The sequence below is a fragment of the Conger conger genome, chromosome 17 (assembly GCF_963514075.1).
Source record: "Conger conger chromosome 17, fConCon1.1, whole genome shotgun sequence".
Lineage (NCBI taxonomy): Eukaryota > Metazoa > Chordata > Actinopteri > Anguilliformes > Congridae > Conger > Conger conger.
In genome coordinates this window covers 11,121,615-11,138,195 of record NC_083776.1, presented here as the reverse complement: position 1 = coordinate 11,138,195, position 16,581 = coordinate 11,121,615, and the positions used below count along the sequence as shown (strand labels likewise).

At 44.5% G+C, this 16,581-nt stretch overlaps 1 protein-coding gene across 1 annotated transcript in view; it reads right to left on the bottom strand.

The window, feature by feature from the left end:
* The window catches only part of LOC133116640 (contactin-associated protein-like 5), a 111,525-nt gene that overhangs the window by 21,238 nt on the left and 73,706 nt on the right, over positions 1-16,581 (bottom strand). The window contains exons 8-13 of the mRNA XM_061226451.1: positions 15,234-15,498; positions 13,947-14,090; positions 12,106-12,277; positions 4,354-4,460; positions 1,726-1,845; positions 130-330 (exon numbers count right to left, since the gene is read on the bottom strand). Coding sequence (XP_061082435.1) covers positions 130-330; positions 1,726-1,845; positions 4,354-4,460; positions 12,106-12,277; positions 13,947-14,090; positions 15,234-15,498 — 1,009 coding nt within the window. The remainder of the gene's footprint in view (positions 1-129; positions 331-1,725; positions 1,846-4,353; positions 4,461-12,105; positions 12,278-13,946; positions 14,091-15,233; positions 15,499-16,581) is intronic.

Below are 16,581 nucleotides of genomic sequence, written 5' to 3'. Positions count from 1 at the left end.
ACAAAGTGTCAAACCTCTAAGTGGATAGGCTACAGCAGCAGAAGATTCAATAAAAAAGAAGTCTAATAAATACCTAAAATAATAATAAAGTGCTCACTGAGTATATGTAGCCAAGTCGAGGGGACTCACCTTTGGTGTTGAAGAGGCGGGATTTCCTGCAGTGATAGACCACTTCCTGTTGACACTGCTCAGATCCAAGCACCAGGGTACGCAGTTGTTCAGACGAGGCACTGTAGTTGAAGCTCATGGTGTAGGGTCTCTGTAGCGTGGACCCTTTCACTCTCACGGCCTCTGAGTTGTTGTGGGGGACCACTGTCCATACCCGGTCCCCTTACATGAAACAGGTGAAAAAATAACATTTATTAGCCTTTGAAAATGAAGAGATTAATAAATCTAATCTAAAAATCTAGAGTGTGTAGGCATCACATCAAGGGTTGCAATTCAATTAAGAAGAAAATCAAAGACATTTTTTTCCTTTCACAAAATTGTGGCTATTCATCAGTCATTCTGAAAGCACTGAAAACGCTTCAGCAATTGAGGATAGCAGTGTTTACCCCGGGTCCCAGCAAATTAAATTTCCGATCTGTGATCATTTAAGCCTCTGTTTGGTTTAATTGAGGTCAGCCGTGGTCAGATGCGCGTGTACCAACCAAGATTTGTGTGAGAAATAAGTAGCTGTGATTGGGCATGAGTCACACTGGTTACACTGGTTACACTAAAATGGTTACCTGACCACAGCAAGAAAAAAAAAAAACAGAAAAAAAAAACACCCTTGGTGGCCTTCCAAAATCTGGCATCCGGGGAGACCGAATCATCAACCCTCGTTAAGGCAACGTCGGGCGAGATGTTGTATTCCAGAGATGCCGATACAGTGCCATCCCTCTCCCATTCCTGCCGTGGGACACGGGGCAGAGGGAGCGCGGGGTTATCAATCTTTATCCCGACGGTCGGCCACTCTGATTAACGAGCTTGTCTCCGCGGCGACGCACGGCCCCAGCTGGGGCCGCGCCTCGTCTCCCGGCCGCCTAATAGCCCTGTTTGCAGCGAGGCGACGCGCGGCACATATCCGTCTCTGACAGGACGGACACGGGCACGGGGAGGGGAGGGGACGAGCCCGAGGGCTGTTAAACACCGCGTCGCCAGGGTGAGGGCAGTAAACCAGCCTGCAGGCCGGAAACGTGTGAAAGGGTGCCTGGGAATTTATGTTTAAGTCTCCCGGATAAGATTACTTTTTCAATTCTGCATGATATGAATGAGTAACGCTAGCAATGATGACAACAACGATAACAGCGACAACAGCACTAATGGTAATAGGGAGAACCACACACATGTGAACTGATGAGATTAGCTTTCTACTCTGGACAATGAGAGACAAGTTTTACCAGTGCGTGAGGACAGGACTCTTGGTGCACTTCATGTTATGAGATTCTGGGGTGAATGGCTGCAGGATGTTTCGGGTACCCAGCTGAAAACAGCTCAATCTATGTTTTGAAACAGCTGGTAGCTGGTTGATCAGCTATCAGCTCAGACAAGCTACCAGCACTAGGTCGTTGACCAGCTTCATGACCAGCTTAGCCATGCTGGCTGCCCAGCTGTTACCCAGCTATACCAGCTTATAACCAGGTTGAGAAGCTCAATTTTCAAGCTGGTCAAGATGGAATAGCTGGATTTAACAGCAGGTTATAGATTAGTATGTGGAGGGAGGCATGTTGTGGATGGGCTCACCTGTCATGTTACAGTAAACCAGCGTGGGGCCCAGGGGACCACTCCCGTCGGGATCTATGGAGAAGTATCCAGAGGAGCTCCCAATTTGACTGTAGGCTTCACAAGATGGTTCATAAACAGCTAAAAGGAGCAAGAGGGAGATAGTTTAAACATTTCACTCACCTGCCTCCTCCTACAACACAGGGATATGTGAGCAGAATCCAATCCAAACAAGTCACTCATCATCAAAGCAGTGTTATGCAGTGTATCTGAATTACTCCTGCTTACATTTACATTTACATTTTAGTCATTTGGCAGACGCTTTTAATCCAAAGCAATTTACAAGTGCATAGGTTCTTCCACAAGTCAAAGCATCACATCCATAACGAGGAAAATACACATGAAATGCTGTTCTAAACATATAGTCATCATAAGTGGAAATTTTTTTTGGGGTTAGACAAGGAGGATAGGGATATCAGAAAGGGGGGGCGGGGGAAATCAGGAGGGAGGACTAAGGTAGAGTTTGAAAAGGTGTGTTTTGAGTCCGCGTCGAAGTAGGGGGGAGGCATTCTGCTGTCCTGACAGTGGTAGGTAAGTCATTCCACCACTGAGGAACCAGAACGGAAAACAGGCGTGAACGTGCAGCTTGACCGCCAGGTGCACGTAGAGAGGGAACCATAAGGCGACCAGAGCTGGCAGACCGGAGTGGTCTAGCTGGGGAGTAGGGAGTGATCAAGGATTGTATGTAAGGTGGGGCAGTCCCCTTAGCAGCCTGAAATGCCAACACTAAAGCCTTGAATCGGATGCGTGCGGCAATAGGAAGCCAGTGGAGGCCAATGAGAAGCGGGGTGACATGAGCCGACCTGGGCTGACTGGTGATCAGGTGGGCTGCAGCATTCTGGACCAGCTGGAGGGGCTTGATGGCACACGCTGGGAGACCGGCTAGGAGGGAGTTGCAGTAATCCAGGCAGGAAATGACGAGCGCCTGGACTAGGAGCTGAGAAAGCTGACGGATACGGCGTATATTATACAGAAAGAACCTGCAGGTTCTGGCAGTAGAGGATACTTGTGGAGCCAGGGTGAGGCAGTTATCAAGAGTCATCTCAAGATTCTTTGCCGTATGGGAGGAGGAAACTACAAAGTCCTCAACAGTCAGTGAGAGGTCGATTGACGGAGAGGACTTAGCAGGGATGTAGAGAAGCTCTGTTTTGGCAAGGTTGAGCTTCAGGTGGTGGGAAGTCATCCACGCAGAGATATCAGCCAAGCAGGCAGAGATCTGTGTGGTGACTTGGGTGTCGGGGGGGAAGGAAATAAAGAGTTGCTTACACTGCTTATAGTACATAGCAGACACAGTTTTGGCATAAATTACTGTTGATTTGATTTGATTTGTGCTGGTCAGTACGGAGGAAAATAGCTCTGTGTACAGTGGCTACAAACTCCCTGATTAAAAAAAACAAACATGACACAAAAAAGATGCATACTTGTTATCGAACTCTAAGTAAGCAAGCTTTCTCCATACGCATTTCCCATTATCGGCCGTGTCTCATTTCATCCCTGCCCTTAAGACCGACTACACAACACATTAAAAAGCAAGTGAACATTTTGTTAAACAGTTTTAGGTCTTCCACGCACAAACACTATAGATGACAAATGGGAGTTGGGTCATTTCTTTTACATGCAAGAAGGTCAGCCAATTACTGCAAGTTGTAGCAAAACAAAGGTAAACATACAAATATGGACGCTGCTATATGCTGTAATGGGGCAAGAGAGATTTAGTTTAGGGGGCCAATAGTACTGCTGATTTCTGCTCATTCTTCCTCTCTAATCATGACTGATTTAAACCTGTGGTGAGTTACATCGCTGGCCAATCAGCTTGTGGTGGGTTACATCTCTGGCCAATCAGCGGCATTCATGGATCAATGAACTATGAGAAGGAAAGCAGCAGTGCTCCTGGTCTCCAGGGCCAGATCACAGTATCCCTGGTTTAAAGGATAAACTGTACTGCAGAGAGACGGTACAGGATGGATGTGATGGATCAGGACTGAAGAATGGATGGAGTCAGAGCATAGATTCTGTGTATGGAAAGGTATATTGGATGGGTATTCCCTGAGTGTAGAATGATTTAAGGTAATGCAGGGTTAAGGGCCTTGCTCAAGGGCCCAACGGCTGTACGGATCTTATTGTGGCTACACCGGGATTAGAACCACCGACCTCGCGTGTCCCACTCATTTACGTTAACCACTATGCTACAGGCCGCCCTTGTAGGGTAGGGTTGAGCAGATGGTTCAGTGTAATGGGTGCAGGTTTGGAGTTTGGTAGGGGAGATGATCAAGCTGTGTGGTTATGATTTGGGTGTAGGAGTTAACGAGAAGATGGACATGGTTTGGGCATTCATTACATTACATCATGGTCATTTAGCAGACTCTCATATCCACAGTCACTTACACAGCTTTAATACATCTTGTCCATTCATACAGCTGGATATATACCGAAGCCACTGTATAAAAAAAATATAGAATCACATATTTGTCACATAGTGGAGGGTAGGTTCTCAGTTCAGAATAAACTGGGTATCGAATTGGTATAGAATGGGATTGGGGTGGGTGTATGGTATGTTTAAAATCATTGAGAGGTCTCACAGTGACTCACAGTTATGGCAGGTGGCTCCACTGTATCCTGTCCCAGAACAGTTGCAGTAGAAGGAAGTCCAGGATTGGGAACACTGCCCTCCATGTTCACAGAAATTGGGTAAGCATCTGGTAAAAGAGAGACCGCCAAATATTGATGAAGAGTCTAAAATACAAGAAGCAAAAGCAAGAAGCCCCTATGTGGAAATAATAATACATGGCAAACAAGACTACATGAAGAGAAAACAGAAAAGTTTAAAAGAAATAGTGAAAGTAAGAGCTAACAAAGAGGGAGAATCAATGGATCCGGGGAGAAATACAAGTCTTGTTACATGAGTTTACGTCATCATTGCACCTCAATACTCAAGTCCAAAACATGTTTTTTGATCATACTGTAAAAAGAACAACATTCATGCTGCTGGAACACATTTAACAACAGGGTGCCTTTTTCAAAAGAAGATTCCCATCGTCTAACACGCAGATGTGCGTGTTTACCCCCAAGTGTCAAATTCTTTTTTTTGAAGGGGGGCACAAGAGTTCTGTTTTACCACAGATATATTTTTTAAAAGTTCACTATTTTTTAGTTTTTTGCAGCAAAAGCAAAAAGGTTTTTTTTTCCTTTACCTTTACTTCACCATTGGCATGCAAGCGACCCCTTTGTTTAGCAGACACCTGCCACCCAGCTGCACTGCGTACCCAGCGACTGTGCGGATAAACTGCTGGACTGCCGAGCGAAAAGAACCAAGCAGTGACTGGCAACGCGAGTGGGCTCGTGTTCAACCACAAGACAGCTAGAAGACGGGCCTGCAAATACCACTCGCCTTCCAAATCTTGAGAAAGTCTGTTGGAAAAAATTGTTAAAAATAGCCTTACCTCTCAAATAAAGCAAATACTGAATTATATCCGGTCCATCTATCTACATTTCCATCTAATGGAAAGTTGACATTTTTGTTTGGCCAAACTCTCTCATTTCTTGAGTGGCTCAAGTGTTTATTTACCGATTTATCGAGTCAGTAAATAAATATTAATTGTCAAGCATATACCGCCTGACACTCGAATGCTTTAGATATGTGGAGAGACTCTTCCATTCTCAGCCTGCAGGTTTATTTTTAGGGGGTTTTATGCAGCTAAGCGCTAATCCCAAACAAACTGGTGCAGTTCCAGCATCGTCCACACGATTAGAGATGGAGGGGGAGTGGGTCACATGGTGCTCCATCATCACAATGGGGGAAAGTGAAGACAAAGACTGAGCGTGCCTGAATGCAGATTACACTCAACTCTGTACCCTTAAACATGGAAGGCTCTGTACTACCACACGTGAACCTGAAATCTGGCATCAGATAAGCATTAACAAAGGGGAGTGATCAAGGACAACCCTGTAGCAATAGATATTCTGTCCTTGGGCATGCCTCCTCGGAGAGGGTCATAAATCGTAATGTAATATACCAAGAGCTCGTATCAACAACCGTAAACTCTCGAAATTAGCAGGGAGGAGGGAAGAAATTAACTACCATCTGGTTACTCTATAGAGTCTGTGAAGTGAAGCGGACGAGCCACTGCGAAAAAAGAGGTGGACCGTCGATGAAATGTTATCGTGTCCCAAAGTTCCATCAGCAATATTGCTAATGATGATTTTAATGTTAATGTTATTACTCTGGGATAATAGAATGATGCTGAAAATGAGAATCTATGTGGGAACTGAATGTGTCTCTGTTGGGTGCTCCACAGCATTCCCCCACCATCTTATGATTTATCTTCGAGCCCCTTAAATTTTACAATTACCAGCCTTTTATGCATGCATATAATATGCCGTTTCATCTGCAGAGCTATTTCCGAATGCCGATATATACTCGCAGCTATAATTTCCAGCCCAATTCACTGCTGAGTCAACTTCAATAAAGATTGAGTTTAAAATGACGTTTTAATAATTTCCTGTGCTGTTTTCTCCTGTTTCCTGTACCATATTTAGCCCTGAATACAACATGGTTCCCATGAATCATAATGGGTCAGCCAGACCACGGAATAAATCAGAGAGTAAAAAAAACTGGATTACAGTATTTTAGAGGAAAACGAAAAATGTGGTTCAAAAGGGATAAACAGTGCAGTCCTTAAATATTTGGACAGTGACAAAATTTCTGTTGTTTTGGCTCTGTACAATGGATTTGGTATTTACATCCATATCGGGTGATCTCTATAGGAATTACAGCCCTTTTTAAACATAGTCCCCCCATTTCAGGGGCATCATTATATTTGGGACAAATGGTTTCACAGGTGTTTCTGATTAGTTTTTAAAAAAAAGACAGTAAGAGATAGGCCAAACAGTAGGCTAACCAAAATGAACTGGTCGGAACATACTCATATTACATTACATTTTAAATCTGGAGTACAGAGGCAAAACAACAGAAATTGTGTTACTCTCCAAAAACGGACTGCACTGTATGTGTGAACAACGTTTTTCCCCGTCAATGAAGTCCGTTTGACGAAGGAAACTACACATGCCATATAAACTATATGGGAAAAAAGAAAGTTTCTTTTTAAAAGTTTATCTCATTTAGCTGGGCGGAGTTATACATTTGCTAATGCCCTTATCTCATGCCTGCCCATTCTGGGGCTCTCTGAAGTCTATAATTGGACCAAACCAAGCCTCTGCCCGTTTCATTTGGGACTAAAGTCTCTCATTAGTTGAGCTCTAGAGAGAAATAGTGCTTTGATCTCCTCTTCTGCTGCTATCTTTTAATTCACGGACATTTCGGTAGTGCTTCTGCTTGGCAATGGAGCTATGCATGCATCTAATTGGATCATCAGCCCACTGGAACAAAATTGCATATGCGGCCAGTTTTCAGTGCCTCGCCTGACTCCTATGCAACATGCATAATAGACCACTCGTAAGCACGGATACACCTGGTCATAAGCACACACACACCTTCGCAGAAGTATATGAGCTTGTAATGCATACCTACACTTCTGAAATACCTCCAATAAGCACCTCAACTGCTCATACATCAATCATGAGCACACATACCTATGCTAGTAATACACTGAAAATAAGCATTTAAATGTAGTTCAATGTACAAAGCATTTTACTAAATGTGCTGAACATGAACCCCTTATGTATTGCCCCTTTTCTTGACAAAAGCTTCAAAATGACATACCCAAAAGAAAATGGTTATTATTCTTGAACCCTTTTGACTACAGACTACAATCCTGGTCTCGTCTGAAAGGTAACCCTTTGGGATTTGTTTTCCAAGAGTCTGAATTACTAAAAATATAACTAAAACAAAGTTACAGAGGCTCAGACACGGTGAAAGTGGAAGCTCTTTTTATACAGATTATTGTAGCGATGGCTGGTGCACTTAGAAACATAACGGAGCCAATCACAACATGCAACAAATCCCCTTTCAAATTTAAGGACAATATCACCAAAATTGAGCATTCTGCATTGTTTTTCTAATCTATGTCTATGCAGTTTTACAAAGAGAGCATTTGGAGACTCCAAAACGACACATGGAAACTAAATTATATTATGGGTCTTATGAAGTGTAAAATATTGTATTTTACTTTCTAAACTATACAACACCTTTTATCCTGAAAAAAAGTGTTTGCACTGCCCCCTGTCTGTCCCCCTCCCCTGGCTGTCTGTCCCATACTATCTCTCACTGCAGCTATCCTCAGACAGCAACAGGCTAAAAAGATCATAAAAAATAAGCACAGTAATCACAATAGTACCATCTTGAATACTAATACAGTGCATCCGGAAAGTATTCACAGTGCTTCACTTTTCCCACATTTTGTTATGTTACAGCCTTATTCCAAAATCGAATAAACTCATTTTTTTCCTCAAAATTCTACACACAACACCCCATAATGACAACATGAAAGTTTTTTTGAAATTTATTAAAAATAAAAAACTTTTTCACAGCCTTTGCCATGAAGCTCAAAATTGAGGTGCATTCTGTTTCCACTGATCAACCTTGAGATGTTTCTACAGCTTAATTGGAGTCCACTTGTGGTAAATTCAGTTGATTGGACATGATTTGGGAAGGCACACACCTTCCGTCTATATAAGGTCCCACAGTTGACAGTGCATGTCGGAGCACAAACCAAGCATGAAGTCAAAGGAATTGTCTGTAGATCTCCGAGACAGGATTGTCTGGAGGCACAAATCTGGGGAAGGGTACAGAAAGATTTCTGCTGCTTTGAAGGTCCCAATGAGCACAGTGGCCTCCGTCATCCGTAAATGAAAGAAGTTTGGAACCACCAGGACTCTTCCTAGAGCTGGCCGCCCGTCTAAACTGAGCAATTGGGGGAGAAGGGCCTTAATCAGGGAGGTGACCAAGAACCCGATTGTCACTCTGTCAGAGCTCCAGCGTTCCTCTGTGGGGAGAGGAGAACCTTCCAGAAGGATAACCATCTCTGCAGCAATCCACCAATCAGGCCTGTATGGTAGAGTGGCCAGACGGAAGCCACCCTAAGCACACAGCCAAGATATCAAAGGAGTGGCTTCAGGACAACTCTGTGAATGTCCTTGAGTGGCCCAGCCAGAGCCCAGACTTGAATCCGATTGAACATCTCTGGAGAGATCTGAAAATGGCTGTGCACCGATGCTCCCCATCCAACCTGATGGAGCTTGAGAGGTGCTGCAAAGAGGAATGGGCGAAACTGCCCAAAGATAGGTGTGCCAAGCTTGTGGCATCATATTCAAAAAGACTTGAGGCTGTAATTGCTGCCAAAGGTGCATCAACAAAGTATTGAGCAAAGGCTGTGAATACTTATGTACATGTGATTTCTTAGTTTTTTATTTTTAATAAATGTGCAAATGTGCAAAACTTCTTTCATGTTGTCATTATGGGGTGTTGTGTGTAGAATTTTGAGGAAAAAAATGAATTTATTTTCAAACACATTCCATAATTTCACATGCTACTTACTAAATGTTTTATTTATTGTTAAAAACATTTCACAAAAATTCCCTACAACATTGAAGACAGAAGAGGAGAGAAGCGTTTCCAGATATGAATCCTTGAAAATAACATAAAAATAGGTTGGGGTTTATACAGCAAGACCAACGGGCATACAACAGTGCTCACAATTTCAACAGAAAAGCAAAAAAGAAAACTATCCACATCAACAAAACCATTCAATTCCCATTGTAAATCGGTCAATAGTTTTGGTTAGGATGCTAACTTGAAAAAAGGAAAATGCATCAAACCCTGGTCTTCAGCACAAAATACTACAAATCTGTCCACATCATTTATCATGCAAGTACATTATCAACAACACGGCTGTACTGTATAAGCAGCTAATACAACATAAGCATACATATCTGAGTATGCTATGGTAATGTAAGGCTACTCAGATTATCACCCATTATTAAATGAATGGCATTAATGGCATTTGGCACACACTCTTATCCAGAGCAACATACTAAACAGGAGACAATCCTCCCTTGGAGCAACACAGGGGGCTTTGCTCAGGAGCCCAACGGCTGTGTGGATCTTATTGTGGCTACACTGGGAATCGAACCACCAACCTTGTGGGTCCCAGTCATGTACCGTAACCACTACGCTACGCCTTGTGCAGGGCAAGAGTAACAGGAGTCATGGGATTTGTAGTCTTCTTGCCACCGTGGCCTTAGTTGCACTCTCACATTAACTATGAGGCAGCTCAATGGAATTGTCAGTAGAGAGGCTGGCTTGCCTCATCTGACTGCTCAGTGTAGTGTACGGAAGTACAGTACAATTCCATTTACATTATTCACCTATGAGTCGTTTCGGTCCAAAAACCATTGCAGAAAATAACACAGAATGCAAATGAAAATAGTAACTACAGGCCTCAGACAGTCAGATGGCATCCAGGGATTTTTCACTGTACGTTCACACGCTGGCAAAGGATTCCTATTAGTTTCCATGTGTGGTCACGGAGAGCAATTAGCAACGAGAGTCTCTCTCATCTCATCTCGTTTGCTCTGGTTGAATTGATAACATGTTACATGAAACGGCTTTGAAGCCACCGGCACCCCCCAACCCCTTTCAAGGATCCAGTGAGGAGCAAAGCCAGCACTGCATGTTTCAGATATGTGTATATGTGCATGGGAATGCCACATAAGCAGATCCATAACATGCAGACATTTTGTTTGTATTTTCATTCCATGCTTTTGATGGAATGAACTGGTTTTCTGGGGTTAGATGGACAGTTGATACATTTCCCTGTTATATAGGGTCCAGGGAAACACAGCCTCGTTTTTCTATACCTCCAGCCATCCCCTCGCCACCTTTCTTCACATCACACTTCATACCGGCTTTAACCTGAAAACATACCCAAAAAGTGGATAGCTCCGTGGTGCCTGACATGGAGACATAGAGGGAACGAACACTCAAAGCAAAGCCATGTTTGATGGAAGAAGAGAGGAGGCATGTCGATGTAAACTTCCGACCTTCTCCCTTATCAAACACACACAGTTGTGTGGGGGATAGAGAGGACCAGCTCAAGAGTATCAACTTTCAGAAGTTGTCAAATTTCGCTTTGTGGGATAGGGATACTGTATAATGGCAGCTGCTAATAACTTAGCGGCAGAGGTCCTGAAGCATGCAGTCCAAGACCAAAAACAAACAAAAATCCAATGTCTTGTTATTTTAAAATGAACTCTATACAATTTGAAACAACAATAACATTGAAACACAGTAATAAATCAGTGCAAAATTCAATGCTGTCAAAATTCAATCCCCTGTGTCCACTGATAATTAGCAATATGACAAGATGCAATATATGGATTGCAAGTTGGCCTCTTGCCTGGTCGGTCCATATCAGGGCAGCCTGCCTGCATGCTATTAGTTGGTAACAATGAAAGTGTGTGTGTGAAAACCCCAAAATACGTAAAGCGATCCCATGCTACTAGTAATCCGCCGGCTTAACCTGGGCATGGATCTGTGGGATGGAGAACAAAGTCTTCACCTTAGTGCATGAGAGTTAATTGACAGGATGTGGTACCAGGTAGCAGGTGAGAAAGTGTGAGGAAATATGATGACACTGCCATGAAAAACAACCTCTCGACTCTACAGTCAGACAGAAGGTGAAAAGCATGGCTATTTTAAAGGCTTGAAGCGAGCGAGCATGAAAGCAGACAGGCATGCACAAACACCAGCTATAGTAGCACAGCTCGTACGGGCACGGTGGCTGCAAACACAGCTCCCTGTGATAAGGCAAACACTGTCTTTAAAAAAAAAAAAAGATAGAAGAGCAGAACCCACAACACATTGCAATAAAGGAATCCAACATCAGACTAAAAATGAATGCCAAAGGGATCAGAAGGCTTTTGATAAACTTTGGCTAAGGCAAATTAACTCTCAGCGTGTGAGCTCGCTCCCGCCCCAGCCCCCGCACATGAACACTGAAGCGGACGTGCTCTACACACAGAGCGAAGGGAGGCACGGCCGAGCAAAACGCACGCCTGCGCGTCGGGGAACCGCTCCCAACCTCAATAAGACACACCGCCGTTCAAAGGGCAGCCGTGGAGAGTGGGAAATCAGACAGCTGAAGTTATGTGGTCATCGCCCTGAAGCGAGCTGCACCAAGCTGAACCAAGCTGTACCAAGCTGAAACAGGCTGAACCAAGGCGAACCCAAGTGAACCCAGCTGAACCAAGCTGAACCAGGCTGAACCAGGCTGAACCAGGCTGAACCAGGCTGAACCAAGGCAAACCCATGTGAACCAAGCTGAACCAAGCTGAACCAGGCTGAACAGCTGAACCAAGGTGAACCTAGTTAAACTGATGGCTCACCTGTCCCAGATGCCGCAGACGTCGATCTGCAGCTCGCTGTAGTTGCCCAACAGCCCTTTCTGCACACGGAACAGGTCCACCAGCTGACTGTTGATGAAGATCTGACGCATGCAGCCCTGGAAAGCCGAGGTGGGGTTCTTACATCCGGGCTCAGTCAGCATCCCAGGGCATCCTGTGGTGACAGAGACAAGCGTAGGTTTTATTTTGCTTGATAATACCAACAAACAAACACCACGGTTGCTTTTCCTTCAAAATGTACTTTCTGTAGCAGGCGTAAAAATGTACACCCGCAGGGGTGATTGATAGCACTGACGGCGGTGGACCAGGATTGCAGTAAACATTCCTACAAAACAATTGACATGAAATGTTGAGCAACTTGCACGCATTAAAGCATTACAATAAACATCACTGAAGTTATCATAGATCACACAAATGCTATACTGAGCAGTCTAATAGGCTACAGTACACAAAGTCATCGTTGACTAGATCTCTAAGCTTACATTTGTGGAGAATTTTTATTTCAAAATAGGAATATAATTATGCTTCATATTTATTAAGTTTAACCATTCTTCTGCCACAACTACTACACTTGTATAAGGAAAGGCCTTGTGCAAATTGGTGCCAATTTGTTGCTTCAGTGTTTCCAATCCTATTAGTTTGCCCATTTGGGAGGCCTGGCTTAAGTGGGTTGATAACACCAATCACTGCAGGCAGAGAGAGGGGATCTCTGCCGAGGCTTGCTTCAGAGGTCGGGAGCCCTCTAAAATCTGAGATAATAAGCTTTTAAAAGAAGACAGGCCTCCTACACACTCACCCAGAGGCACAGACCTCCTATTTGAGCTGCTTTCTAGGCTGAAATTTCTGGTGAGGCGCGCTGTTAGAGCACCAGGGACTAAAAGCCATAAATGGAGAGCTTGTCTCTGAAATCGGGAGCCGGCCGGTGCACGCCGCTGACAGGGGCCGAGGGCTCTGGTTTGGACTTATCGCTCTTCCGCCTGTTCCCGCGCACGGCTGTCGGCAGGTCCGCAGGGTGCCGTGGGTCAGAACTCCCCACGGCGCAGAGAGGATGTAAATTAGCTGGAGCATTTCAGGGATAATTACACTCCAAAGAGAGCGATCACTCACCCCTCCCAAACGTACACATCCCAGTGTGCTGCACAGCCTGTGTGTTTTTCACGGTTTGAGGTCTGGGATTGCTGACCGTAGCTAACTATTACTCAGCACTTTTTACACTTTTTTATTTTCTCTCTGCGCTCTCTGCCCGCAGTAAAAATGCCTGGCATAAAATCAACTGAGATAGAGTACTTTTAACTCTAATAGAGTACATTTAGTCCTTATTTGTCTTAGATAAACTGTTAGAGAGCTGCCAGAGTTGATTTAACACTGAGCATTTGGCAGAGAATGTTCTCCCCTTTAGTCATTGAGACTGTGCGACTTGCGACTGCATGAGTAGACAACATCGTTACAGCAAGTGTGGATGTCGTCTTGGTCTCCTCCAGTGAATGTCAGTGAACACTATCGTTAGTCAAATTAATTCCACGTATGCGATTCAAGTAAGATTTTCATCTATGATGACTATTTTTCACGTTTTTCATTTTGCATGTGTAACCACAGAGACTGCTCCGCTTGAACTCCCTTTAAAACCCACACATGCAACATTAAACTATCATACGGGGCCACTTTGAAGATCCAGAGCTGCCGTAATCACAGTTTCAAAACAAACAGCTCTTTTATGGTCTACATACTTCATTTCTGACAGCACAATTACGGCCTGAAAACGCCTGCAGGGTGAATTTATAGATTTGATCGGTGCTAAGGGCAAGGCCTGGAGCCAATCCTACCTCCAAAGAAGAGTGCCCTGCCGGAGGCAAAGTGGTTGTTAAGCTGCAGGACCCAGGCCAGCCCGACGTCCAGAGTCAAGTTGACCAGCGGGCCCTTGGCAGAGAGACTGACCGAATGCCACAGACCATCATGCATCAAGTGTCCTGAAAGACAAGAGGATGGCGCACGTGTTACACAATTTACACAATGGGAATGTCCTGCTATGCTTTATTGCTACAGTGGCCAGTTCTCAGGAGTCAAAATCATAAAAAAAGTTTCACATTTGTATGTATGAGGCAACTGCACCTGAAGTATGGGAATCCAACCGGGCCATACCCATAGGCCTCAGAGCCTGAGGGATTACTGGATATAAACGCAGATTACGGGTAAGCCCTCCGACTCGCCCTCTGGAGCGATCCCGTCATCTCTGACTGATAAATAAAGCCAAATGGTCTCGGGTTTGCAGGACTGAAGCTGAACCTTTCAACTCGCAGGGATGTACACAAGAAAGCTGCATATGACAAGGGTTACGCTGAAAGGGTCATGTTGCCCTCCATAAAATTCAGAAAAGAGTTTTCATTTTACAACAGATTAAAGGAAAAAAGTAGTTGCATCGCTTCGGAATATTAATAGCACTGACGGGAGATAGATAGCTAGCGTTAGCTGGCAGAGTTGGCTGACATCAGCCCACAGAGACAGTTCTGAGCATCGGGCTTGTTTTTGTTTGAGGGCTGTAACTTTGTGCAGGAACTGAAGACGGCATGATGGACTAAGCAAATCAGGCATACGTATGCACAGCCAGGAATTATATTGTTTCATTACTTGTGAAAATCTAGATTTGTTTTCCCCTAGGACCTCAAAGGGCCCCTTAGAGCTCAAGCCCTGGTAAGCCTGGGTGTTAATATGGGATGTGAGATGCTGGATCCACGCAAATGGGTCCCAGAATGCTCCAGCATGAATTAAACACAGCACGAATGGTTATGACACAATATGAAAAAGTATATTGCATAGCTGTTAGGAGTCCTCATTTCCTGAGCGTGCGTATTTGAGCATGTGTATTTGTGCTGAGATCTTTGGCTCAGGTGGCCTGCCTGTATTACATGCCTGCTTACAGGTGACTGTAGGTGGCATGTACGTCTTCTGTCGACATTTGTTTTTTGTTATTATAAATAAATCGTTTTCTTGGTCCTGCAAACTTGGTGGCACTTGGTGAAATGTGTATATGTTTGGCATTTGTTTTCTCCTAAGTTATTGTAAGTCTGCCAAAAGAGATTGTTAGAAGACGGTGTGTCAGATGTGCGTCTCACCAGTCAGAATCTCGGACTGCCCCTGCGTTGAGTCGCGGTGGGTGAGGCAGAGCTGACCCCCGCTGAGGTAGAGCAGCAGGTGGGCGCCGCCCTGGGCCAGGGGCATGGAGAGCAGCAGGCCGTCGGCGTTCCAGGTGCGAAACTGAAAGCGCACGACCACGCTCTCGGCCGCGGCCTCCGCCGGGAGCAGCAGGAAGCTGGCACTGGAGCTCAGGAACGTCGCTGCCACCTGCTGCGTTTCCGAGCAGGAGAAGGTCACGTTACCCTGCCGAAGACAGAGCACAAGTTTTACAGGTGTCATCCATTTTTTTTAGTACAATTATTCTTCAGGCTTTTCCAGCCAGGGGTTTCGGAGCTTGATTACCCCATCACCGTCTCCGTCACTTTTCATAAGATTTGTCACCCTGTACCTTTCTGCATTCACGGGAGAAAGGGTAATCTCGTGGAACCAAAAGCACTTAGTCTTGACCCATTCTCATCCGTTCTGTATTCATTTCAAAACCACACAAAGAGGAAGCTTTTTTTCTGCTGGAACGAATGCCATGACTAACAGCAATCAGATAATGAATCTCTTCCAAGAACACCAGACTAAACCCAGTAGATAAAATCAGGAAGAATCTGAATAGAAGATAAGGCGGAATAACCTACCTGTATATCTGCCCTTTTTCAAGCTCAGTGACAAGACATCACAGCAGGTGAAATAAATGTGCATGTTTACAATTGTTTAACATTTCATAGTATTCCAGTCCAAAGGTGGTTCCCTGAAATGTACATTAGATCAACAGTCGTATTGATGCACAAATGAAGACCAATATGGATGGGCACTGGAGCATGCCATAACCCTTGGGTGGGGGATAGGGAGCAGTCTCACAAATCCCAGCACCCCTCAGGCAGCCATCTTGCTGCCTCATAGTTGGGGAGATGGGAGTAGCTGTGTGCTTGCGAATGGATGGAGGGCAGGATTTATCTTGCCGAATCTGTAAATGTAGTACTCACGTGTAATACATCTCAGCTCCAAACACTATCGGCTTCGTCTTGTCTTGACAAATTGTTGCATAGGTTTGAATGCACGACCGACATTGAAAGAGTTACCACCACTAGGCATTTATATACATTCATATGTAGTGCATGCAGTAGAAATTCAATTAATTTGACCAGTTAGCAGATCTCCCCCAAACCTGAATGATTGATTACTAAAACTGACTGCAAGGTCTGCAGATTGATCAAATGCCTCTATGCCTTGAGCTGGTAATGATGGCAAAGCGGCTACTTCAAGGAGCCATGAGCTTCCATGAATGCCCATTGAGTCCATGTTAAGGACATTTTCACACCGGAGCATGGAAAACAG